Source organism: Notechis scutatus, chromosome Z (assembly GCF_049901735.1).
Source record: "Notechis scutatus isolate UNSWTSFEM ecotype Mainland chromosome Z, rNotScu1.2, whole genome shotgun sequence".
Classification (NCBI taxonomy): domain Eukaryota; kingdom Metazoa; phylum Chordata; class Lepidosauria; order Squamata; family Elapidae; genus Notechis; species Notechis scutatus.
Window position 1 is genome coordinate 64487534 of NC_142025.1, and position 27565 is coordinate 64515098.

The window sequence follows — 27565 nt, forward strand, 5'->3', positions numbered from 1 at the left end:
TGGAAAGTACAGTACTTTATCTATGGATTTGTGCTTATCTTCCCCCAATCACTGGAAAAAATATTTTTGATAAGTAAAGAATTCATATAGTTTCCCCCCATTTGGCAGTATTTATTCTAAATGTTATATTTATAATCAAAGAGTGAAATAAATACTTCTAATAAAATAGTGAAATGAGTAAATCAGTGATATAATGCTTTCCCACCTTTTAAAATGGTAAATAATTAAAATACATTTCAGCATTCTCTCTGATACAGCTATTTAGAAGGAGTGATGATAGATCAAATCCTTTCTATGGCCAGAGAAAGAGCAAATCTATTTCTCCCTTTCTGAATTATTTCATATAGTATTAATGATTGGCAACTATATTCAGAGGAAAAAGAAAATGCTGAAATCCAAAAAATAAACCTCCTAAACTCATGTAGTCTCATGTATCTCTTCACCGCTATTATAGAACTGGTTTATCTATTGGTAATTGATTTTGTACTTATAAACTACAGTTATAAGTCAGGGACGCCAAAAATGGGTGCATTTTTGGCCTGTAGGGTGTTTCTGGATGATGGGAAGGGCAAAAATGGGACCCCTGGAGGCCTCCTGAGGCCAAAAAATGGGCCCATATTCACTGTATAAGATGCACAGACAGTTCCATCCACTTTTTTGGGGAGGGGAATGTGTCTTATACTCCAAAAATGGAGTAGATTCTATCTAATCCATATCTCATTTTGTCCATATTGTAAGGACCAGCCTCTCCGCCCCCTTTCAAAATATAAATATAAACTCTTGAAAACTTTATATTTCAAAAAGAATATTTTATTGAAGAGGGGTAAAAGCAGGTCTGGGGTCCCTCAGGGCATGTAACTAAGATAAAGGGAGTTAGAATCTCTTCCCGTAGTTCGATGTGGAACATGTTATTATCCCATCATCGCTGAGAAAGCAGATAAGGAAAGGTTCTCAGGAGTTCTTGTGGCGCTGCAATCCACATTGCCCCTTCTCCCCTTACATCCCTCAAAAGAGGTGAGATTTTTTCCAGGCATCTGGGGCACCGGGCAATGGTTATAAATTGTGTAAAAGGTTGATGTATGAAATAGTAAGAAAATGTAAGAAATAGGATATTTAGGATACATAGAGAGGAAAAGAATTAAATGTATCAAATTCAACCTCCCCTTTCTTCCATCAAAGAATGGCAGAGACACGGATCTGACATATATCTTCTTTAGTTGTTTTCTCAATATCAAAATATCTTAATGAATGATAATAATACATCTATATGTTTTCACATATGCATACACAGGATTACTTTTCTTTTAAAATATTTGGGACAAATTCTTTTATAAGCTTTATAGACAAATCAATGGATATAAAGCTTCTAAACTAGACAACACACTTTCATGACAAAATTAGCACTGATTTAAATAACTGTTTCAATCTTTCTCATGTACATTACTTTTCAGCTTTTAGCTTTTTTTTACTGTTATCTTGTAACAGTAAGACATCTGCTTATTTAAGTTATTAATATTTGTAATAGTGTCTATATATTAACCATTGGTGACTATGATTTGAGTTTGGCTGTCAAAGTACAGTTTTAGTACAAATCACAATAATAGCTTGAGCCTATAAATTGCTTGGGTTAAAATCCAAAATATGAACTTTGAGATGTTAACTATGTTAACTATTTTTCTCTTAATAGTTGAGAGATTTCCTTTCAAATCTCCCTCCCAAAAGGGAAGTCAACTACAGTACAATATCACAGTCAAATAATACAGGTGCCAACTCTGAAGCGAAACTGGCTAAAGCCATCTTTTGCTGCTTCATAGTTGCTTCATCATTGCCTTTAAGAGGGAGGAAGTAGGTGAATTGTCTCACAGACAAAACAACAAGCCTTCCCATGGGAATCAAGGTCATCACAACAGGTGGCAGTTGAAAGAGCAGAGGAGCCCTCTGACTGTTTTAATTGGGCAAAGTGACTTGGGACATTTGGGGAGGGAAATAATCACTTTTTAAAATTATGCTATTAACATGGGAAACTTCAGAGTTGGTTTTCATTGGCTGTGCCGATATAATGCATCCAATAAACATGTTCTTTGAAGGACCTGCCTGCCTCAGAATTCTGATTTTGGGGGGGGGGGTGTTGTTTCTTGGAACACTTACATTAAACCAACTCTCATACCTTTCCACTCCATCCGGAGCTGCTCTCCGGGGTCCTGAGCCCCAATTGCCCACTGACCCCTTCAGGGAAGCAGAGAAGACTCAGAGAAGACAAAGAGATGGAAAAAGAGGGGGAAGGGGCTGCCAACCCCAGTACGATCCCTGCTGAAGAACTGGAAGTCACGGCCTCACTGGGAGATGTTGCCTCACCAGCAGCAGCTCAGCCAAAGACGCAAAAGGAAGCCCCACCTTGGTCCCGGCCAGGTGTTTGGAGTGGAGCTGCTATTGATATCCCTGCAGAATTTGGGTGTCTTCACACCGCACTGGAAGGTGAGGAGTTGGATGAGTCAGGAGAATGGAGGTACCTGACCACCCTGCCTGACCACACGGTGGATCAACTGCGGGAGAAGTTTGATTGGGTGAACATCCAAGGCATGGGCCAGACGTGTAGGTTTGTCAAAGTGGATTTTTTTCCAATTTCTTGCTTAAGTCTCTTAGCTGTCAGTATAGGAAAAGGAGAAACAAAAACCAAATCTTTTCCCTTTTTTCTCTCCTTTGCAGATTAAAAATCTTCTTAGGGAACAATGTTATTGTGTTTTTTTTAATAGTTTCAATTCCAGGGTACCTTATTTGTTGCTTTTGCTGTTTGACCCGGTCAACCAAAACTTTCTCTTCTTATCTTTCTCCTGCACATTCTTTTCCGGTCGAGTTCTTCTTTGTGGTGGCCATTTCTGACCACCACTTCAGACGTGTAGGTTTAAACCACCTGGTATAATCCTGAGCCGAGCTAACCTGCTGTTTCCACCCCACCGCAGCCTGAGCCCAATCGCAGGGGTGAGGCCTCCCAGGCTGACAGGAAGATTAAGGCCAGGATCATAGCAGAGCCCTCCATGCCATCGCCGTATGGCGAACCTGACCAGCAGAGCCCTCCGGGATGGCCGGATCCTGAGCCCTGGCCATACTAAATCAGAGCCAGCTGAGTCCAAGGGCAATGGCTATCTATCTGGATGCTATCCCCCCAGCCTCCTCCTCCTTTTCCTCCAAGGTTGACAATTCCTCATCCCTTGAAGGCCCTGTTCAATGGGGACCCAGAGAAGCTTGCATTCTTCCTGACCCAGGCATGGGCCCACCTAAACGGCCATACACCAGTCTACCCTAATGACCAGGCAATGATTTGTATGGTGGCTGCCAACTTAGAGGGAGAGGCAACAGAATGGGTGACACAGCTCCATGACGAGGCTGCACCAGAGCCGGGAAACATTGACACCTTCCTGCAGGAACTAAGGACCCAGTTTGAAGATGACTCCCAAGCTCTGCAGGCTTAGACAGAAATCAGTGAGACCAGACATAGGGTCAGACCAGCCAAAGAATACGTCTGAGAATTTTGGAGGATGGTCGGCAAGCTGTGACCATAACCAGAGAGAAGATAACTCAATGGCAAGTGAAACTATCTGCCCCTTCGCCATCCCTGTGAAAATCATGGCACCCAATTTGGGTCCAGGGTGAGGTGGACACTTTAATAGACTCAGGCTGTATTCAGCTGGCAGACAGGTGGCATCAAAGCTAAAAAACTACCGTGGCCCGTGAGATTTGAACAGGTCGACCAAACACTGATAAGAAGAGCTCGTGCCATGCTCCTTACTGAACCAGTGCAGTTGGAAATGGGCCGGCACTGGGAAATTATCTGGTTTGTAGTGACGCCAAAATGATGGCAGCAATAATCCTAGAACTGTCTTGTGTAGACAAGTGGGGGACATGCTAAATTGGTTCACCAAGTACTCAGAAAACTTCTAGCCGCAAACCTATATGCCAAGCTATCCAGTGGTGCGATTATTATTTTTTTACTACCAGTTCTGTGGGCATGGCTTGGTGGGTATGACAGGGGAAGGATATTGTAAAATCTCAGTCAGAGGTGGTATTTGCCGGTTCTCCAAACTACTCAAAATTTCCACTACCGGTTCTCCAGAACTAGTCAGAACCTGCTGAATGCCACTTCTGAAGCTATCCAAATGCAAGTTCCATAAAACCAGCCTAAACTATTTGGGATATTGGGTCTCCAATGAGGTGGTTGAAATGGACCCAGGAAAAGTTAGAGCCATCCTAGAGTGGTAACCCCCGCAGACCTGCAAACAACTCTAAAACTTCCTTGGCTTTGCAAACTTTTACTAGCAATTCATACCACCCTTTCCAGAAATCACCCTCCCAATCACTGAGCTACTGAAAATGGGAGAGGGGGAGTAAAACCCTGACCAAGTCAACTCTTACAATGGCCTCTGGAATGCCAAAAGTCTTTTGAAACATTTAAAAGACTATTTGCCCAACAACCAGTCCTAAGACACTCTGATCCAGAGAAGCCTTTTGTCATCCAGGCAGATACCAGCGATGTCACAGTGGCTGCAGTACTCCTTCAGAAAAACCCGAAGGTTTTTTCTGAAGTAGGAGGAAATAGGTGGACTTTCACACAGAAAAAAAATGAGCCTTCCAACAGGTGACAGCTGAAGGAGGAGAGGAGTGACCAGGGAGCCTGCTGACTGTTTTAATTGGACAATGTGACTTGGGACACTTGGGAAGGGAAATAATCACTCTTTTAATTATGCTATTAACATGGGAAACTTTAGAGTTGGTTTTCACTAGCTGTGCCGATATAATGCATCCAATAAACATGTTATTTGAATGTTCTGCTTGCCTCAAAGTTCTGATTTTTTTGGATGTGTGACTAAGAACACTGACAACAAGAAAGAAGAATGTAAGGGATTCATAAAAAGGTCACTAGATCAAACACTTTCTGACAGCAATTGCAATGGAATAGAATTTAGTTATATCTATCAGTGGACTGATTTTCGTAATAAAATAATACACAACCTCCTTTGTAGGTGAGCCCAACCAGTTGTTAAGGGGTGATGGTGAAAATATTATATTAGATTGCCTGCTCACATAAAAAGTACAGCATACAAGTGATTGTAGCATCATCCAAGCATGAACATAAATATTCTGAAAAGGCTATTATTCTAATTTCCTTCCAATATTTTTGAAAGTAAAATGTTCAACTTTTCTGGACTGCAAAGATAGGTTTTCCTACAAGAACAGAAATAATTTAAAAAGATATTTGGTTTAGAGCAGGGGTGTCAAACTTGATTTCATTGATGATTAGATTAGCATTGCAGTTGTCCTCTGGGGGCATGGCAGGGGTAATTGCGGCCAACTGGGTATAGGCCAGTGTATAGGTGTATGACCACCTCGATGTCGCTTGCATGGGACGTGGCTATGGGGGCCGGGTGGGGTTGGGGAGGGAATTCCCCAAGGGGTCTCTGGAGGATGGGGTGGGAGACTTGTCCCGTGGGATGAGTTGAAGTGAGGCAGGGGGTGGGGCAGCTGCAGCCAGAGACTATGGGCCATTGTGTGCTTGCTATTCTTTTTGCTCGGGGACAATGGTTTTCGGCTGCAGCCACACTCTGTCCCACTGTCTGTTTTTGCTTACAGTTGGAGAGGAGTTCACTGCTGCTCATCTTCTCAGCCCCCTCACAGATCTTGCCCTTGGCCTATGCATGGAGCACATTCCCCTCGTACACCTGATACACCTTGGCCCCACTGCGGGCTGCTGCCATTACCACTCAACAGACCCACCCAGCCTGAAGGAGGTGAAGCAGCCATCTGGAAAGGCCAAGTAGAGGTGATAGAGCATGCCCATTCCCAGTAGGTAAAAGACAGCCACTTCAAGTGGGGAAAGCCAGATCACCATCATTGCCATGGCTGCCCACGCCCAACAGAGATGGGGAAGTGAGGCCAGCGATCCTGACTGGGCCTGAGTGGCCATGGTGCCAATAGGGATCCAGCTTTCCCCTCTTGCCTTTTACCTACTGGCTTGTGCATGCTCTACCATCTCTACTCAGCCTTTTTAGCTTGCCTCTTTGTCTCCTTTGGGCTGGGTGGGCCTGGTGCTCCGGATGATGATGGCAGTGGCCTAATGGACCTACACAAGCTGCTACAGGCTTCGTTGGTGGCAGCAACCCACAGTCGTGCTGAGGTGCATTGCATGTGCAAAATGAACGTACTCCATGTGTGGGTCAAGAGCAAGACCTGTGAGGGGGATGAGGTGATGACCAGTTGTTACCTGCTCTCCAACTACAAGCAAAGACAAATAGGATGGAGTAGTTGGACCGATGGTGTCCAGCAGCAGCCACCCCACACTCTGCTTCACCTTGTCTTGACCCGCAGCTGCAGCAGTAGCCAGAGGCAGAGGCACAGGGGGCAGGTATGTGGTCCAGCCTACTGGAAGTGCTGTGCAGCCACTTGCCCCATCCCAACCACATGAGATGGAGCAGGCACATCTGGTGATCTGCATCACATGCCTTCCCTCTGACTCTGCCTGCTGCGAGTGCCAATGCTGCCATTACACCTGCTTCTTAGAGGACCAGCCAGTGGTTGCAGTGGGCTGCGGAAACCCTGCTGCCAGACACTTCCCATCACATACGCAGACACAAACACAAGTGAAAGGATGGGGAGCAGGACATGGAGGTGCAAGTGTGGTGCTGATCTGCAATCTGGTGGCATCCATCTGGTCCAGACCGCAACCAGACTTAGATCCCGCAGCCAAGGGGTGGGGCTGGGACAGCAGTGTGGATTTAAGACTGGCTGCAGTCCAGCCTGGAGGGATGCCATCAGGTTGCAGATCAGTGCCCGGTTAACCTGAGGCTGGGTTGAGGCCCACTGGACCAGTCCTTTGCTGTTTCTAGGGCCTTGAGTTTGACACTCCTCATTTAGAGAATAGTCTACAGAATAGACTTTTGTTTTAAAGATTGAAGGACTTAAGTCTCTTCTGTAGGCTCAAATAAACTCTATAAGGGGTTTTGGGGGACTTGGAATTATCAAGGATTGAAATGAAAGACCATGGAGCATTGACTTCAGTATTTTTTCCACAAAGAAAATAAATCTATTAAACCATCTATGAAAATTAGTTTTAGCCAGTACTTGACATGGTAAATTGTCCCACAGAGATAAAGGCAAACTTCAAATAATGTAGTGTAAAGGAAACATGAATCAGAGTTCATATATTTTTAGATTATATTGCTTTTAGGATGTTTGGATCCATATATTATAGGAAGAGCTATGCCTCATATTGGAGGAAGCAAAGAACTTGTGCTCTAAATAGTTTGACAGTTACAGAATTTCATTTTGAAAACAGAAGAAAAAATTAGCCAGGTAAAATATATCCTAATGTCTGCTAATGCAATAGAATTATATGTTAATGTGTGAATCAAATGTACTCTTATTTATGTCAAAAAATTCCCATAAAAAGAAGGAAAAAAACAGTTTACCAAGAAAAACAGCAAAATCAGTATTATTAAACTGAATTGAATTGAATTGAATACTTTATTTGGCCAAGTGTAATTAGACACACAAGCATTTTAAAAGTGTTAGTTAATTGAATTTGAATATTTAAGGGTTCTGTGTATGTATTTCCTTGTTTTTTATTTTGCTAAGTTTAATTTTCTTTTATCCAATGCAATAAACTAAATTCATTATGTAAATCATGTCTAATTTATAAATATTTTTCTGATTCTTTTGCAGGGTTGGGAAGAAACTGTGGATGCTTCTATCTCTCATTTGTTAAAAACATGTCTGTCCAAGAATTCTAAAGACCATGCTCTTACACTTTTTAATCAATTATGTATCCCCAAGGATACTAATAGATTGAAGAAGCACATAACTTTACTCTTCGATAGACTGGCAAAAGGTGGTCGTATGTCTCTAAACACAGACCTAGACTGTCACCAACCTATGCTTTTGTCAGGTAAGTTGTTTAATATACATTTATGTGCACCCAGGTTAGAAAAAAGGATAGTAGCTTTCGTGAGGTTGTTTAAATGTCCTGCTAAAATAGTTTGAGTAAAAACAAGAACAACAACAAAAAGTTTTGTCTCTCCTTTAGAAATTCCAAAATTGCCACTGAATAAATATGCTAATGGAATTTTGATGCCAAATATTTTTAGAATGATATATATTTAACATGATTCATTATGTTTTCTTTCTAACCAATAAAAGTGGATTCGAGAATAAAATCACTTTGAACTAACATTTATCTAAATGTGATCAATGACTGTTGCATTTCAGAAATAAAAATAGACTGATACAGAGATTAATGTACCCAGATGATCATTTCACGCTAAGCTATCTAGTACAGTATTGACAAACCTTTAAGCTATCTAGTACAGTATTGACAAACCTTTTTGGCACCGAGTGCTGAAATGGGAGCATGCGCATGGGGAGCACCGGAAACTGGAAGAGCAGTTTCCTGGCGCGCATGTGTGTACCAGGAAACTGAGCTTCTGCTTTCCGGTGTGCACATGCACGCTGGCCACCTGGTCTTCCAGTTTCCAGGCATGTGTGTACGTGCAAAGACCAGCGTGCGCTCCAGAAACTGGAAGTTCAGCTGCTCTTCCATTTTCCGGCGTTCCATACACAAAAAGCAGCTGGCTAGCACACATGCATGCGCCGGAATCCAGAAGAGCAACGGGCGACGGCTGGTGTGCCTGGAGAAATGGCTCTGCTGCCATTTCCGGCACACATGCATAGGTTCACCATCACGGATATAGTAAGTTCAGCTGAAAGTCGCACAGATATATAATTCTACTTTAACAACTTCTGAAAGAAATTCATTTAAACTGCTTTTGCCTGAATGGTGCAAATATGGGGATATCCATGAGATTCTATGCTGTAATGTTAGTTTTTGTATTTAATGTGTGGATATATTTAATAAATCAAAGGAAAAAGAGGTGATTCAAATCTTTATGTTTACCCTTGGTAGAGTTGCACAAAGGCATGATGTCCAGATTATCCCTTCTGAAGATAAATTGCTGCTACTAAGGCCTACCTTGTGGCGATTCGTGAGGCAAAGTGTAAATACTTCTCCACACTAATTGCGTCTGCAGATAATCGCCCAGCGACCCTCTTTAAGGTGAGCTGTCTCCTCTTAGGGAAGGAGGAGATTGAGGTTCACCTGAAGGGATGCGCTGAGGAATTTGTGGATTTTCTGGAAGACAAAATCGCTTGACTTTGTTCCCAGTTAGATGCCGGCGTGGTTGCTGATCCGGTGGAAGCTTCTGAGGCAGGTTCTTGCCCTGTTATCTGGGAACGGTTTGACCCTGTTGTTCTTGAGGAAGTAGACAGGATCCTAGGGTGTATGAGCGCGAGCACCTGTATTTTAGACCCATGTCCCTCCTGGCTTGTTAAAGCTTCCCAGGAGGTGACAGGCGGGTGAACTTTGGCGGTGATTAATGCTTCTCTACAGGAGGGGATAGTGCCCCAGCACTTAAGGAATCTGTGGTCCGCCCTCTTCTTAAGAACCCATTGCTGGACTCCACCCAGTTGGATAATTTCCGACCTGTCTCCAATCTTCCCTTTTTGGGGAAGGTTGTTGAGAAGGTGGTCGCACAGCAGCTCCAGAGGTTTCTGGATGAAATGGGTTATCTCACCCCTACCAGTCGACCCCTACCAGGAGCAACAGTCAGGATTCAGACCTGGATTTGGGACAAAAACAGCAGTGGTTGCACTTTTAGATGATCTCTGGTGGGAGCGGGATGGGGGTAGTGCATCCATCCTTGCTCTACTTGACCTCTCAGCGGCTTTTGATACCATTGACCATGGGATTCTCCTGGGACGGCTTCAGGGGATGGGAGTGGGAAGCCTTGTGCTGTCTTGGTTCACTTCCTTCCTCTGCGGCCGCTCTCAGTCAGTGTTGATAGGAGGGGAGAGATCCAACCCTCGCCCACTGCTTTATGGAGTTCCGCAGGGCTCGGTACTCTCTCCGCTCCTGTTCAACATTTATATGAAACTGCTGGGTGAGATCATCCGTCTCCATGGACTGAGGTATCACCAATATGCTGATGATACTCAGCTGTATGTCTTGGCCCATGGTGAATTAAGTGTTGCTGTGTCCTCCCTCTCACAGTGCCTGAAGGCTGTTAGGGGCTGGATGGGGAGCAATGGGTTGAAACTAAACCCTTGCAAGACCAAGTGGCTTTGGGTCTGGGGTTTGTTGGTTCAGGGAGAATTACCACTCTTAGTCTTGGATGGGGTTGGACTACCCCAAACAGACCCTGTGTGTAATCTAGGGGTTTTCCTGAACTCACGACCCTGTTCAAAGAGCAGGTGGTGGTCGTGGCCAGGAGGGCCTTTGCACAACTGCGGGTTGTGCATCAGTTACGCCCTTTCCTGGATCAGCGGTCCCTACTCACAGTCACTCATGCCCTGGTTACTTCCCATCTTGATTATTGCAACGCGCTCTACATGGGGCTGCCCTTGAAGAGCATCTGGAAGCTCCAGTTGGTGCAAAATGCAGTGGCCCGCATGGTTTTATGCAGACCCCAGTATGCACATGTATCACCTCTCCTGCAGGAGCTGCATTGGTTGCCAATTTGCTTCCAGGTGCAATTCAGGGTGCTGGTTGTCACCTTTAAATCCCTTCATGGCTTGGGTCTGAGTTGTCTGAGGAAACATCTCTTGCCAGTAACATCTACCCGTCCATTAGAGCGAGGAGGCAGGGAATGATGTGGGTCCCACCCCTGAGGGAGATACACCTGGTGGGACCTAGAAGAAGGGCTTTCAAACAAATAAATAAATAAATATTGTCAAATTCTGGTTTATTGATTCCATAACAATTTTTTGATATTATGGTTCTGAACAGTTTCTTATTCTGTCACAAATACCAATTGTGTGTTACAGGTTTTATCTTAATTTATCTCATTTTTCTTTATCAAAACCACATTCAAAAAATAGTCCTGTGAAAACAATTATGCCAAGTTAATTAAAATATTGAATCAGTATTATGTTTAGTACTGTTCAGTAAATATATGATAATATTGAAAGAGAATATTCAAATTTGTCTAAATTAAAAGAATATGGACTTCTGGTTTGAGCTTCTTCGGCGACAGACCGAAACCTCGTCTCTCCGAGGCTTTGATCCGTGCTCGCCGCTGGAGCGCCCAGAGCCGGCTGGTTTTGGGGCTAAGCCACCCCGTAGAGGTGGTGAAGAGGGGGGAGACTGCCTGCAGGGTTGAGGAGAGCCGCATCTCTCCTCCCCAGCTGGCCATTACTCCCTTTCCCGAAGGCGGTTGTAGCAGTGGTCAGAAATGGCCACCACAAAGAAGAACTCAACCGGAAAAGAATGTGCAGGAGGAAGATAAGAAGAGAAAGTTTTGGTTGACCGGGTCAAACAGCAAAAGCAACAAATAAGGTACTCTGGAATTGAAACTATTAAAAAAAAACCAATAACATTATTCCCAAAGAAAATTTTTAAGCTGCGAAGGAGAGAGAAAAGGGAAAAGATTTGGGGTTTTTTTCTCCTTTTCCTATACTGACAGCTAAGAGACTTAAGTAAGAAATTGGAAAAAAATCCACTTTGACATTAATAGGCATTTAATGCTGAAAATAAAAAGTCAAAGGGATAATAAAGATTTCTGGATAATCAAAAGCTTTTGAAAACAGGAAAGGAGAGAAAAAGAATAAAAGGGCAGGATCTGGAAGGGAGGAGACTGCCTGGAATTAAGGAATGGAACTGTAATTAAAAGGAACTTACAGTGAAATTTTAACAAGATTCCTCAAAGATACATTTTAATTGAAACTTGGTAACAAAATAATAGAACCCCAGGAAGAGAAAGAACTGAAAACGGAACTTTAAAAATGGAAAGAAGATGCACAAGAAGGGAGAAGTTATTTTGGCTTCGTGTTTCAATTCTTAGAAATGGAGATCTGGAACTATGAGAAGCAACAAGAAACACTTGCAGAACAAGAAGATTGGGACAAAGAAGAAGCCATCTTTAATGATCAAATAATTTTAAGTGGGGGGGGGGAAGAAAAGGGGGGAAAGAGAGTGAAAGGTTTAAGACTAGAAAAAACAACCAAAAAGAAGAACAATTTGAAAGATAAGTATAATATTAGAAAGCAACAGAAGAGGGGATTACAGATGAGAGAGTTAGAAGTAGAGAGACGAGGGGGTAAAAAGGGGAGGGGGAAGAAGGCAAGGAAAAGAAGTTGTAAAAAACAGAAACAAGAAATGGAGAAACAGATAAAAGATATAAGGATTGTAACCATAAGCTTGTTTAGAGATAATGGGTGAAAATTTAATTGCAAAAGGGATTCTGCAAAGGTACATAAGATAACATTGTTATATTACAAATAGAAATAATTTTAGAAAATATGATGATAGATAAAATATTTACTGTAATGTAGTGGGATGTTTGTTAATAAATAAATGAATTAAAATGATTGAGAGAATTAAAAGGGAACATTTTTAATTATTAGTAATGATTTATAAAAATATAAGTGAGAAATATGGAAATAAAATAATTAACTATGGAAAGTTTATAAGTGTTCCCAAGGAAGTATGATATTTAATTGAAAAGAAATGTTAAAGATGTTAAGATTTTAATGCATATTAATGATAGAATTGAATTGGAATGGAATGTGTGTTTTATTTACATATATATATAATTTTTTTAAAAGAATATAGTCTCTATTTTAAGAATGTACCAAGCAGAACTCGATTTGAAGTTATGTATTATATTGAATGCTATAATCTTAAAGGTATACATTGAAGCTTAAATAAGAGTTTGAATGGATAAAATTAAAGGATATAAAGGTGTTATACTCTAATTGGTAACTACAGGGAAAAATTTGCTTAATAAGAAAAGATAATGTGAAATTGAAACAGGACAGACAAAAGTATAAATATAATGATTTGAATTGAGATGAGATAATTAAAACAAAGTTGAGAAAATTAAAAGAGGGGAAAAACTATGTAGAAAATATAAAATGGTAATAAGATATGGAATAGAATATAAAAATGAGCATGAAATTGAGTTTTGTGTCTGTATGAAGAAGTGATAACCTGGAACCATGCTATTTTCAAAAAAGATGTTTTATTTGTATTTTGTTTTTGTGAAAACCCAAATAAAATTTTCAAAAAAAAAAGAAAAAAAAGAATATGGACTATTGCGGTAGTTGCTGAAACTATTACTGAATAAAAAATAAATGGGAATGGTGATACAGTACTTTCTCTTTAAAACTGAAGTTAACAGTTGCTTTTTCGCAGGATCCAATTTGGGTCGGTCAATGGAATCAGTGATTTAGAATTTTGAGCTTTCAAACTCATGCTGGAGCCCATCCTCAGAGAATTTCTTTCTACGTTGACACATACATACAGTGCATGCATACAACTCAACTTCTACATTATGGTACAGAGCAGTTATCTGAGGATGGGAATTTGAATCCAGAAACTTGAAAGAATAAACCTCTGATCCCAGGGACCGGCCCAGATTGGATCCTGCAATATTATTCAGAGACATATATATATATTTGCCTTTATTCATGAGTTGCTTTTTTGGCATATCCCATAATGAGTATGATGGAGATAAGAAAAGTATTTACTATGGATTAAAGAAGATGCCACTTCTACACCTGTTTTACATTGTTTTTTTTCTCAGCTGTTTTTTGTTAATTTTAATCTTATTATTTATATATTTTGTGTTTATATTGTCATTTTATTTAATTATAAGCCACCCAAAGTCTTTCATATTATAACTCTTTTCTTATTAGATCTCATGTTGTGATCTAAATATATGTTGTTAGAAAAATGTACTATTTGTGATTGAAAATAGTGCCTCTACTGAGAATTTTGACTGATAAATTGGGGAATAAATGTTAAAATGTACATTTTAAATGTAGACATAAAGGTACCGTGTTTCTCCAACAATACGGCCTCCACCAATAGGAAGCCCCACCATGTTTTATTGGCATAAAATCAAATTAAGCCCCTCCCCCCAAATTAAGCCCCATATTAAACATGCGAAATGGGGGGGAAGGGCTTGCCGTTAGTAAGTACTTTTGTTGCATGCCCGGATATGGTGCTGCCTGCGTTGGTGGGGCACTTCATATCGGGAGACCTTCCACCGTTGCTTCTCCCTTCTCCCTTGCTTTCCCTTCTCCCTTGCTGCCGCGGCGTTTGGCACAGCCACGTGCGGCCAGTCAGGGCTCCCTCCCTGCAACCGGAGCCCTGAGGAGACACTTGGCTTCAGGCGCTCCCGTCTTCCCTTTGCTTTCGAAGGTAAAGCTTAATTATTTTACAAAGCCTCCCTGCCCGAGAGGGCAGCCCAACCCCACGTGGGGAGGCTAATCTCCGGGCCTCTTCCGTTCCTCCCCGACCTCCCTACGCTGCGCGCGCTCTGACGCGCCGCCGCCCTTCAGCCCAGCGAGCTCTTCCACCTCAAAGAAAGGCCAGGCGGGCGGCTGCGAAGCAGCAGCAGCGGGTCTGAGCCGCTCGCAGCGGAAACAGCCACCACCCGTAGCCCGACGCGGGGAGAACGAGCGAGGTTACCACCCGCCAGCCCAGGCGAGATTTGGGAACGAGGGGCAGGAGGAGGCACGCACACACCCGCGGCTCACTTTCCCAGCTTTGCCCAGCCCTTACGGCTCTGGCGTGGCCCTGGCGGGCAGCGAGCACCTCCCCGCCGGACCCTCCGCTCATCCTGGGAGGGGCATTCTTCAAGAACAAATGTTGAGTTTATCTTGTATTTGGCTGCAGTTATCTGAATTCCTGCATCCTCCCAACTGGTTTGATTTACTGCCTTTTTACTTCATTTCTGGAACTCCGTATCTTACTCTGCTGGATTTAATTACCTTATTTGCCTTGTTGGTTATATAGTTTAAAGTTTTCAGTTAACAACGTTTGGACAGGAATATCTGCAGCCAAAGGCTGGTGCAGGTTCGTGGGAGAGTTTTTCTCCAGACAGGAAGGTAACCAGGTTATTGGGGGCAAAGTTGGAGCTAATGAAGGAACTCATTCTTATTTTCTGGCTGTGTTGCCTTTGTGCCACTCCCTGGGTCATCACAAAGTGGCATTCAGGTAGACCCCTAAAAAGTCCAAGCTGCACTCGACTGGTAAGCCCCTTGCCCAGCCAAAGATGTTCAATATTTTCTGGGATTTGCTAACTTATACCAAGCTTTGCTCATAAAGCCAAACCACTGACCCAACTGACTAAGAAAGGAGTTAAAAAAAAATTTTGGGGGGCAATCAGCATTTGAACAGTTAAGGCAACTTTTTGCTTGCCAGCCCCCACTTTAGCACCTGTAAATATCAAAAAGATTTATTATCCAAACAGATGCATTAGATATTGCCATTGGAGCTGTTCTCTTATAAGAGAGAGGGGGGAAACAATGGCCTTCTTTTCCAGAGCCTGGACAGCTCCAGAATGCAATTATGACATCTTTAATAAGGAACCCCTTGCCATTAAATAGACATTTCAGCACTGGAGACACTTCTTAGAATGTGTATGCTTTCCTATAGAGGTCTAAGAATCTGTACACAAAAATCTGTACATCCTGCAACAAACCAAGCTGCTTTCACCCAAAAAAGTCAGATGGAGCCAATTCTCCTCACATTTTGATTTTTACATTAAGTGCATCCCAGGTTCCAAGAACTTAAAGCCAGATGTGCTCTCCCGCAAACCAGAATATTATTTTGTTCAACAGATTCCAAAACCAACAACAATCCTGCAACCATCCAATTTCCAGCTTTGCCAATCATTACCAAGCACTGAGACGCTGGGAGTTATCCAACAGCACCAGGACTTAATCACCAAGAACAGCAACAATGAGATCAGTTCTCATGGGCCAGAATAGATGACCTCAAGGAGATCTCAGCATGTATGGTAACCCCGTTAGCAATGGCGAGGTGCCCTGAAACACAGATGAAGAATAGTAGTCCCCCCCCACCCATGCAGGGAAGAGGTACTGCAGTTTTACCACAATAATCAAATGACAGGGTGAGGAGGAGTGTTCAAAACCCTGCACAGTGCCTTAAGAGACTTTTTGGTGGCCTAGGATGGCTGTAGACTTCAGGGAATATGTAGTTTTGTGCCACTGTGCAGGAGGGCCAAACCACTCCATCAGAAGCCTACAAGACTTATGACAATTATTAGGAATGATCGTCACCTAACAGTTGGGTTGGCAATATATAAACCAGGATAGTCATTTAATACTGTTGTATCTTTAAGAGAATATTGTAATTGTGATTGGCTGAGGTTCCTCCAACGGCCATAAGATGGAGCCAGAAACCTGGTTCTTTTTTGCATTTCCTTTGATTTCCTTTTGCCTTATCGTCATTCTGCTTGAATTGCTGTGCGTCTTGCAACTATTCGCAAACTCCGTTTACTAAACTTTGTTTATGATATTGGTAAAGAAAAGGACTTCGTTTTTGGATTATCCCTGGACTGATTATTTTGAATACTAACTGCTTTAACCACGTATGATTTGGACTATTTGTTGGACTTTGTTTACTCGTTTACATGAAGTAAAACTTACATTTTACTATTCAGTGTATCTGTGTGCTGGTTGTGTGTTATTCATCACCACTCTCACTATGTTTCCCTGAGTGCACTCATTCTCCTAACGGGGAATACCTCAACAACAATAATCACCTATGCCCCCCCGCTTCCCATGGCATACATTTTCTCTGAATTTCATTACTGATTTATATCATTTCATTACATCATTTCATGATGACGTGAGTTTGACACCGCTGCTGTAAGTGATTGCCCAATGCCAAAGACTGCTCATCTTTTTCTAGACCATGTCTTTCACTACCATAGCATAGTCTCAGCACTCACGTCAGACAGAGGGGCACAATTCCAATCTACATTTTGGAAAGCACCTTTTCAGTTACTAAATGTCAAGATCAACCTCTTCTCAGATCATCACCCTACCACGAATGGGGAGGCTGAAAAATCTAACCAGTTCCTCCAAAATTATCTCAGGTGCTACTGCACTTTCAGCCATGACAACTGGCCATCATTACTACCACTCACAGAATTTTCTTATGACAGTTTGCTGCACTTATCGACTTCAGTGACACTGTTTCAAACCAGGCATACACCATAAAGCCATCTTGCACTGTACTCCACGGCAGTTCCAGGGCGGTTGACTTTTTATAAGAGCAACTTGCATCCCAACATCTGTTGAAACAACAACTTCATCAAGTGAAGCAGGCTTACAAGAAAGCAGCAGATGCACATCAGCCATCCACCCATAGCAATAGGAGACAAAGTTTGGCTCTCTACTTACCAGTAGGTTTTTAATCACTTCAAAACCTTCCAAAAAGCTAAACACTCAGTTTGTGTACCCGTTCAAAGTTCTCGGACAAATTAATCCTGTGGTCTTCCATCTATAATTACCCCCTTCAATGAAGGTGCATTCAGTATTTCAACAAACATTACTTTCCAAAGATGCCTCCCCACAAACACAATAAGATCCAAACAACAACCTCCACCACTGGTCATTATAGAGGGAGAACCAGGTTGAAGAAATTTTAGACTTGGAAAAGAAGCAAAGGCATCCGGTACTTGGTTCATTGGAAGGGCTACCATTTTCAGATCACTTCTGAGAGAATGTATGGTATGTTAATGTCCCTGATTTGGTTTGTGAATTCCACCAGTGCTTCTCTGACAAGCCAAGGCTCACCAAGCTATCAGAGCCCTGTCCAGTTTTGCTTGAGGAACCTCTTGAGGAAAAGGTTAACCAGACCCTCTGCATTCCTCTGGGGGGTGGAGACAGACTCACCTATGATGGGCTTTCCACATCCAGCTTTCAATTCCCAGGAAGGAGAAGGAATCTCTAACAATGTTTATGCATTACAGCAACCACCACATGGCTTACCAGCTCCTGCAGAGGAATGGGAGGAGGATTGCTTTGAGACAGCCTCCCTGCCACCTTTGCCAAATTCTCATGAGAACACAGACTTTGAAAACACAAGAAGAAAGCAGCATAGAATAATTCATGGAAGAGAATGAGGAGGACCAAGATGGATGGGTGATGTAGCAAATGACCTGGCAGAGCTCTAGGGAGGGGTCAAACACGCCATAAGTCACAAGTCTCTGTGTGCCAGCAAGAGATCTATGTCCAGCTCACCTTGAATGTCTCTCTTATCTCCTGCTTATTTCCCTTGACTGCCAGTTGATCAGATTTTTGTAGAGAGGTTAAGCATGCAATAAATATTTATACCCATTTGAACTTCCTGAATCTCTTGATTTCTCTGACACTCTCAGCACTAATATTCTTTCAGCAGTTCATCTATGGGTGCCATCTTACGGATGTACTATTGGATTGTCAGGATCACAGGATAGTGATTTTGGCACTTTTCAGAGTCTCACCCCTTTCTGACTTAAGGGTATAGTCACTGGGTGGTGGGGTAAAACCTCTATATATATAAAAAAAAGGTTTCTTTCACTTAAACATACCCTTCTTTAGCCAACTCACTGTACTGGCAGGTATCTTGTATTTCAAATTGAGCTGGCTTTTTAGAGCCTATCTTAGCCTTTTGTGGTTCTTGAATGTTGCTATCTTCCTTTACTCCTCTGTGTGTGATTGTGGGATACCAAGGAACTTGCACCTGTTTTATATGTCTGCTATTTGAGCCACTGGCATTTTATTCTTAACTAACATCCACCTTGGCTACACATCTCCATTTCTGATCACTTTCCATTGTCCTCACTGTGGAGCTGTGTTGGCCGTTGATACCTCATTCACTCTTAGCATAGTTATCCATATAGAGAATGTGGGCTGATGATAATTCCACTCTTGAACTTGTATTTAAATTAAGTCTTTGGATTATCAGGCTGAGGGGTTTCAAGTCTATGTAGCCTGGGCACTATTCTGGATATAGTGCTTCACCTTGGAATGGGGTGTATGTCATACTTGATAGCTACTTGTTCTTTTGATTTATTTATTTATTAAATAAATTATGTAGTATTTTCATCCAACTCACACATAGGTGATTCCAGATGCCCTACAACATTAAAAATCACAATCCATACCTCTCCCCATCCAAATTCCCCCGCACAATCAAACAATCAGTTAAACACTTGTTTGGCTCCATTCAGGGCCCCCATGTCTGCTGATTTTAGGTTGTTTCAGAAAAGCAATTGGGTGGGGCCATCTGTACCAGAGGTGGTATCCAGCAGGTTCTGACCAGTTCTGGAGAACCGGTAGGGGAAATTTTGAGTAATTCAGAGAGCCAGCAAATACCATCTCTGACTGGAGATTTTACAGTATCCTTCCCCTGCCACGCCCATCAAGCCACGCCCACAGAACCGGTAGTAAAAAGTTTGAATCCCACCACTGATCTATACCATGGTAGCAATGGTGTTCTATAGAGAAGAGGACACCCCCGAGAATGCTGTTTTCATGATATTATCAGATGTATATCCCTAATAAATGGGATCCATAACATATCCTGTCTTGTCCTTGTGGGCCAGATGCAGTTAAATTCCTGTGTTGTCTTCTACAGTTCTTGAGGAAGGTTCTGGTATTCTTTTGTCTTGCATAGTGCCACATATTCACAGATCCATGTATATAAGTATATATGTAAGTCATAAATTTCCCTGTAGCCAATGCAGGCTGTACTCAGATTAGACTAGATCTTGAGTTTTAGGTGAAAGTTTTGTTTATGAACAATGAATGTTTTGAGCCTCTGATGTTGTTTCCAATGCTGATCTGAGCTGTGCTCGTATACTGACCCATATAGTCCTATAGTTTGGCAGCTATGATGTTTAATAAGACTCTGCAGATGTATCTAGCTCTGGTTCTTAAAATACTTTTGGAGATTTAGTATTGTGACTGTTCTTTGGGTTACCAAGATTATTACCATATGTACAATAATTAATAAAATATATAAAACATTCATATGATTTAACTAGTAAAACTGAATACATAGCATTTTAAACATTAAGAAAACAAATAAACGGATCTGACACAGATAAAGAACTACAGGCCTGCATCATTATTAAATGTAGACTATAAAATATTAACATTAGTAATGGCAGAAAGGCTAAAAAGATTCTTGAATGAATTTATTCACCCGGAACAAAATTGATTTTTACCAGAAAGACAAATTAAAAACAATATAAGATTTATCCTAGACATCTTGGAGTACTTATTATGAAGTCCATTCTGAAAAACAAATGGTGCTGATTTTCTTAGATGTGCAGAAAGCCTTTGACAATGTAAATTGGCAATTTATGTTACAACAACTAAATTGTATGGATTTTGGCGAGAAGCTCATAAACATGATTAAGACAATTTGTTATAAACAAATGGCAAAAGTAATAGCTAATGGGGACTATACGGAGAATTTTAATATAAAAAAGGCACAAGACAAGAATGTCCATTGTCCCCATTACTATTTATATTAACATTGGAAGTGCTAAATAGAAACATTAGACAAGATTCAGAAATAAAAAGAGAAAATATAAATTACAAGCATTCATAGACGACTTGGTATTCATTTTAGAAGAACCATTGGAAACTGGCCCCAAGTTCATGGAAAGAATAGAAGAATATGGAGAAGTGGCAGGACTGAAAATAAATAAGGAAAAAACTAAAATAATAGTTTAAAATCTCATAGATAAACAGAAGAGTGAATTGACAAAAAATATAACTGCAGGGAGTGAAGAAAGTAAAATACTTGGGAATATACTTAACAGCAAGATGTGTAACCGTTAAAGAAGACAACTATACAAGGCTAATACAACAAATTAAGTTAGACCTGAACAAATGGAAGAACTCATCAATGGTAGGAAGAATTGCAACTATAAAAATAAAGGTACTTTTTTGTTTCAAATGGTTCCAATAAAACGAGAGGAAAAAAAATATTTTGATGAGTTAAATACAATAATTTTGAAATATATCTGGCAAGGCAAAAAAGCAAGAATAAGATTGAAAATGCTGCAAGAATCTAAAAATAATGGAGGTTTCGGATTATCAGATTGGGAGTTTTGTTGTCAAGCATCTCTATTAATATGGGTGAAAGAATGGATAATGCTCAGACACAGAATATTATTATTCTTAGAAGGCCATGACCTCCAATTGGGATGGCACGTTTTCTTGTGGTACAAGAAGAATAAAATACATAGATATTTTCAAAGACATTGTGTAACGAATGCCTTATTTTTAATATGGGAAAAAATTAAAGCAAAAATCTATATGAAAATACCATTTTGGCTATCAACTATGAAAGCATATCAATCCAAACATAGTAAATATATACAAAACAGTTGTAATATATAAAGACATTTTGAATGTAGAAGGGGAAGTTAAAACTAAACAAGAAATGAAAATCAAAGTATGGACTTAGCTTGGTGGCCACATATACAAATACAATCAAGATATGAGAAAGATATTAAGACATATGGCTTTTATAAGGAACAAACAGCATTTGATCAAATATTATTAGCAATAGATGAAAAGTTAAGAAAGTATATAGTTTATTAAGCCTAAAAATGAAAGATGAACAGGTGAAAGTATCAATGATAGTATGGGCAAAAAACTTTGGATATATTATAGAATTATACAAATGGTAAAAATGTTGGGATAGAAACTATAAATTGACAATGGCAACTGCATATAAGGAAAATTTATATAAAATGTTTTTTAGGTAGCCTTTACCACCGACAAGACTGGCAAAGATGTTTAAAAACAGGTCTGCCAAATATTGGAAATGTAATCAGACACTGGGCACCTATTATCATATGTGGTGGACATGTGCAAAGGCAAAAAAAATTTGGATGAAAATACATACATGGTTAGAAAAAATGTTAAAGCACATATAGACTATAACCCAGAAATATTTCTATTAGACATAGTACTAGAAAAATACGATAAAAGGAATATATATTTAATATTACATGTCTTGATGGCAGCAAGAATTGTATATGCATAACACTGGAAAAACAAGGAACCACCCATAGAAGAAGATGTAATTAAAAAAAAAAACATTATGCAGAAATTGATAGGTTGACATTAAAGATAAAAGAAGATACAGAATATTTTCAGATATCAGACTTATTTTATCAATGGTTGGATAATAGAAGTAGAAATTAGAAATTGGAAAAATACAATTATGCATGTCTTATGTTTAATATATTAGTATATTATATAATATTACGTAAGCAAATTAACCCAGACAATGCTCTGATATGTTAATTAAGGAAAATATATAAATAAACTGTTTTTAAAAAAGCAAATAAGCAGAGGGGGGAAAGGAGCAGAAGTCTATCTTCTGTGTATTGCTAAGTCATACAATAGGTGCTGCCAGAGAGAAATCTTTTCGCAGTTGGCTATTAAGATTCTTCAGCAGGCAATGATCAATTTCTCACTGTTAGTGTTAGAATTTCTGCTAAAACGATAATGTTTTTATTAATACTATAGTCTTGAGGTAGTGTTTCTGTTTATTTGATTTAGCCTCATCAATCATTTTGAATAATTCAATTTTTTCTTCCAATGACATCATTATAAAAGACCCGAGGAACTGATTTTGTGATGTTAAAATTTTTGCACTATTGATAATTATATCAAGGAATTGCATGTACTATATATTAAATTCTTACAAAATCGGTTTGAATATGAATTTCACAATAGATATTTTTAAATAATATTTTATAAATGTAATTGATGTTATTTAAATATTTTAATGTATAAGTGGGCAACCAAGCTGCATGTGGCTTCCAGAAGATGTTCCTATGAGAGTTGTTTTTGATACTGATTTTCTCTGTCTACCATCCTGTTGACCAATTGTTTGGCATGCTGATAAGAATATTATTTGCCAGCATGATTATATTCTTGCCAATCAAGAAGTTGGCCCTACTATCATAACAGAAATTGAGCTCTTAACTCTACTGTTGAGCCAACAAAGAAATAGTATACCGTTTTGATTCTTAATAGCGATGGAGTTATGACAGTCCTTGCTGGAAAGGAGTGGTGAGGCATACTTTCCTTAAGATTACTCAGACTTTTGTAGCTAAGGACAGGAATGAAGCTATAGATGTGTTATCTGATCTGGCATCTGATGTATTCCTCTGAGCCAAGAATATTGCATAAGGGTTGTACCATTATACCATATCTTTTAAAAATCCTGGTGCACCGGGGAAGTACCTGAGAATTGAACAAGGGCTGATGTGGTTCCCATCTTCAAGAAAGGGGGGAAAAACAGACCAGGAAACTACAGACCAATCAGTCTAACATTAACACCTGGGAAGATCCTGGAAAAGATAATCAAAAAACAGATATGCGGACAACTAGAAGCAAATAAAATTATAACTGGTAGCCACCATGGATTTCTTAAAAACAGATCATGCCAAACCAATCTTATTTCATTCTTTGATAAAGTCACTAAAATAGTAGAACAGTGAAATGCTGTGGACATAGTATACTTAGATTTCAGTAAGGCATTGGACAAAGTAGACCACAATCTACGTCTTGGTAAGCTAGAAAAATGTGAAATAGTCATCATTACCCTCAGTAGACAAGATGGATTCGTAGCTGGCTGATAAACCGTACTCTATGAGTAGTTCTTAATGGTACTACATCCACATGGGGAGAAGTAAGCAGTGGGGTACCACAAGGCTCTGTGTTAGGCCCAGTGGTGGTATTCAGCCAGTTTGCACTGGGTCAGGCGAACCGGTAGCAAGAATTTGGCGTGGGTCACCGAACCGGTAGTAAGTTCTGGCTGGCCATGCCCCCCACCCGGTTACCCTCCCACCCGATGCTCGCTCACCCTGCCGCCGGCCTGACATTCGCCTAAGGTATTTCTTTTTTTCCCCTCCCGACAATCAGCTGTAGATAAGATCAGCTGTGCCAGGATTTCCCTTGCTGAGGCCCAGGAAGGCAAAAATGGAGGGAAGAGCTCAGCCCCCCCTCCATTTTTTGCCTTCCAGAGCCCCAGAGGAGTCTTAGGGGAGCAAAAATGCCCCCCAGAGGCTTCTCTGAGGCTAGGAAGCTCCCAAAACAGAGCTTGGAGGGGTGTTGTGTGCCCCTCCCATGCTCTGTTCCTTTTCTTCCAGAGCCCCAGAGGAGCCTTAGGGGAGCAAAAATGCCCCCCCCCCCGAGGCTTCTCTGTGGCTAGGAAGCGACCAAAAATGGGTGGGAGCTGCAAAAAAGCCACGCCCACCCAGTCACATGGCCATGCCCACCAAGCCATGCCCACAGAACCAGTAGTAAAAGTTTTTGAATCCCACCACTAGTTAGGCCCAGTACTCTTCAATATCTTCATAAATGACTTAGATGAGGGAATAGAAGAGGAACTCATCGAATTATATTCCTTAATTCCAGGTTGCTTCTTTCTTTGATTACTTTCCAACCATTGTTTCTTGTCCTGCCCTCTGGTGCTTTGGAGAATAATTTGACTGCCTCTTTTTTATGGCAGCCCCTCAAATACTGGAATAATGCTATCATGTCACCCCTAATTCTTCTTTTCTTTAGATTAGCCAAACCCGAAGAATGGCTGCAGCTAAATATGAGTCAGCAGTGTACAGCAGCAGCCCAAAAAGCTAATGCAATCCTAAATTGTATTAACAGAGGGATACAGTCAAGATCAAGGGAAGTACTAATACCACTCTATAAAGCCTTAGTACGACCACACCTAGAATACTGCATCCAGTTTTGGTCACCACATTATAAAAAAGATGTTGAGACTCTAGAAAAAGTACAGAGAAGAGCAACCAGGATGATTAGGGGACTGGAGACTAAAACATACAACGAATGGTTGCAGGAACTGGGCTTGGCTAGTCTAGTAAAGAGAAGGACCAGGGGAGACATGATAGTGGTCTTCCAATATTTGAGGGGCTTCCACGGGAAGGAAGGGGTCAAGCTATTTTCTAAACTTCCTGTAGGCCAGACAAGGAATAATGGATGGAAACTGAACAAGGAGAGATTTAACCTGGAAATAAGGATAAACTTTCTTACTCGCTTCAACATATATTATAGCTAATTCTATAACTTCAGCCACTGCTTCATTTTCTACAAGTTTCAAAGCTTGTACTAAAGCAAACACTTTGCACACCTAAGCAGAATACTCAACAGATAAGCATTTTCCACTTCGAGAAGATCTATCAATAAACAAATTAATACCTCCCTCTATTGGGATATCTTCCAATTCCTCTCTCGCCTTTGTCTGTAAATCTAGAACTTCAATACAATCATGTATTGTTCTATATCTTTCCATTCCTGTCTCTCTCCCAAAAGGAATTCAACTGAATTTAAATTCCTGTCAGTTGAGAGAAACAAATTCTCCTTGACAATAAAATAGCTTTAAAAATCTAACATATGTAAGCCACAAATGCTTTCTGCATTAAAACACTTACTATTTTTTTTTAAGCAAGTTTTATTAATTTCAAAAACAAACAAATCATCATCAACCATTACATATTTGAACCTTTTTCCATTATAAATTTAACAAGTCAGATAAAACCTTATCTTATACAATACATTTCTATATTATTTCATCTATTTCTTTCTGACTTGATTATCGTCACTCTTTCTATGTTTCTACAAGGTTTCACCCATACTCTCAAAGACATAAACAGACACAAACATACATATAAAAAATCTTTCAGTAAAGTAACTTGGCCCCAGGTACCTCTCTTTATATGGGCTTTAATTATATTCATGCTCATCTTACAGATCATTACCTATTTTGTTTACCATTCTGTATCTTCTATATAAACTTCTCCACACATTTCACTCTTCATAATTCTATCTTATTCAATCCATCTTAATTTAAATCATTATATTTGTATCTTTTGCCCATCCTTTATTATCCCTCTATCTCATTCCTTATAATGAAAAAAAAGAATTTCTCCTGAAATCACTAATCAGAGTATGATGCCTTTCTATCCTCTCCCTAAATTAATTAGATTAACATTTAAAATAACACCTAATACCCAATTTGATTCTGCTTGGTACATTCTATCTACTAATTTTTACTTTTAGTAACAATAAAAACAGAGTAAAAAATCAAAAATGTTTAAATACATAGTATCCTCCTAAATACGTAGTTAAATAATAAATCTAAATAATAAATCTTGTAGCATTCTCATTGCCTTTCCCTTCAATATTTTATTACATTTTAAAAATCAATCATTATTAAACATTTCAACATTTTAATTTCTTATTAACTCTTAAGCCATTCTAATTTTCTATTTCTAATACAAATGTTACAATACCATCTTATGTACCTTGCAAAATCTTTTTTAAGAAAATTTATGCTTTACCCATTATCCCTAAAAAAGATTCCTCTTTTCCCATCTAATTTTAAAACTTTGTGGCTTTTCTCCGCCTTTCCCCTTTCTTTCTTCCCCCACCAAATCTTCCTACCCCCCCTTCTTCTAACCTCTGTCTTGCTGGCATCCCTTCTCTGTTGTATTCCCTTTTTCTCTTGTTTGCTATCATTGTATTTATTTTGCATCATATTTTTCTCTTTCTTAAATGTTTTTTTAGATCTTAAGTCCTTCATTTTCCTCGCTTTCTTCCTTCCTTCTTTCTTAGATGAATTTTGGGATTCATTAAAGATGGCGTCTTCATCTTCTTCTTCTTGTTCTTCTACTTCCATCTGTATTGTCTGTTCATAGTTAACCAACGCCATTTCTAAAAATAGAAAAGCTTTTTCCATACCATCTTTACAGGCTGCTTTTGTTTGCTCATATTCATCCCTCAGTTCCTCAAAGGAAAAAGCCATTATAGATCTTTTCTTTTCTTTTTTCTCTCTTTCTTCTCACACCAACCAAAATATTCCAAAAGAAAAATAAAACAATCCCAAAGTCCACAATCCTCAATCAATCCAAGCCAAGCCAAAATTCCCCCTTTCTCTTCCAGGGGTAGTATCAGACAAAGGGAAAAAGAAAATTCAAATCTGTGTTTTGAAGCCTTATTAAGATTTTATTAAGATTTTATTTCTGTTTTCAAATCCTTAAGGCATCTCCTCCAACAAAATCCAACCAGATAAATATATTTTTTGTCCTCTCCCTTCCGACTTATCCCAAAAAGCTAGTTTTACCTGAAAAAAAACAGGTTTCTCAATATCCATTTATTAATTCCGTCGGGAGGAGAGTAAACTTTCCTTTCAGCACCTCAGAATTGCCGCTTATTTTCTCTTGTGGAAAGAATCATCCAAAAAGCCATCATTTTCAGGAATTAAATTAAATATATCTTAGAGTCCTGGATCGACCAAGAAGACTTTCACTTTTAAAAACTTTCTCCTCTTCCTCCTGCGCATACTTGCCCAGCTGCCAAGCTTCTTTGTGGCGGCCATTACGGACCGCCGCTGCACCGTCTTGGTAAAAGGGGTTCTGCCGGCCAGGGAGGGGGTCTGCAGCACTCCCAAACCCTTTTCCGGATCCCCTACCTTCAGCTGCCCCTGCAGGGCAGCCTTGCTCCGCACCCTTTCGGATCGGAGCCCCAAAAAGCGGCTAGCGCGGCAGGGATCGCGCAACTTCGCGAATCCCTACCGCTCGCAAAGCCGACAAACCGGAATCAAAACACTTACTACTAAAGCACTTCCAAAAGTCAGCTTCCTATTTCCTCCCAAAAATATAGCCATAGC

The 27565-nt window shown here is 40.2% G+C and overlaps 1 protein-coding gene across 5 annotated transcripts in view; it reads left to right on the forward strand.

Annotated features, from left to right (window-relative positions):
* Positions 1-27565, forward strand: part of BBS9 (Bardet-Biedl syndrome 9) — a 407995-nt gene that overhangs the window by 218368 nt on the left and 162062 nt on the right. For 2 of the 5 annotated variants that reach the window (XM_087946208.1, XM_087946209.1), the window contains exons 20-21: positions 7714-7936; positions 15608-15912. In XM_087946208.1, coding sequence (XP_087802334.1) covers positions 7714-7936; positions 15608-15819 — 435 coding nt within the window. In that variant the 3' untranslated portion in view covers positions 15820-15912. Of the gene's footprint in view, positions 1-7713; positions 7937-8950; positions 9051-15607; positions 15913-27565 lie in introns of those variants that run through there. The other 3 variants (XM_087946210.1, XM_026674870.2, XM_087946211.1) reach the window with 2 other exon arrangements.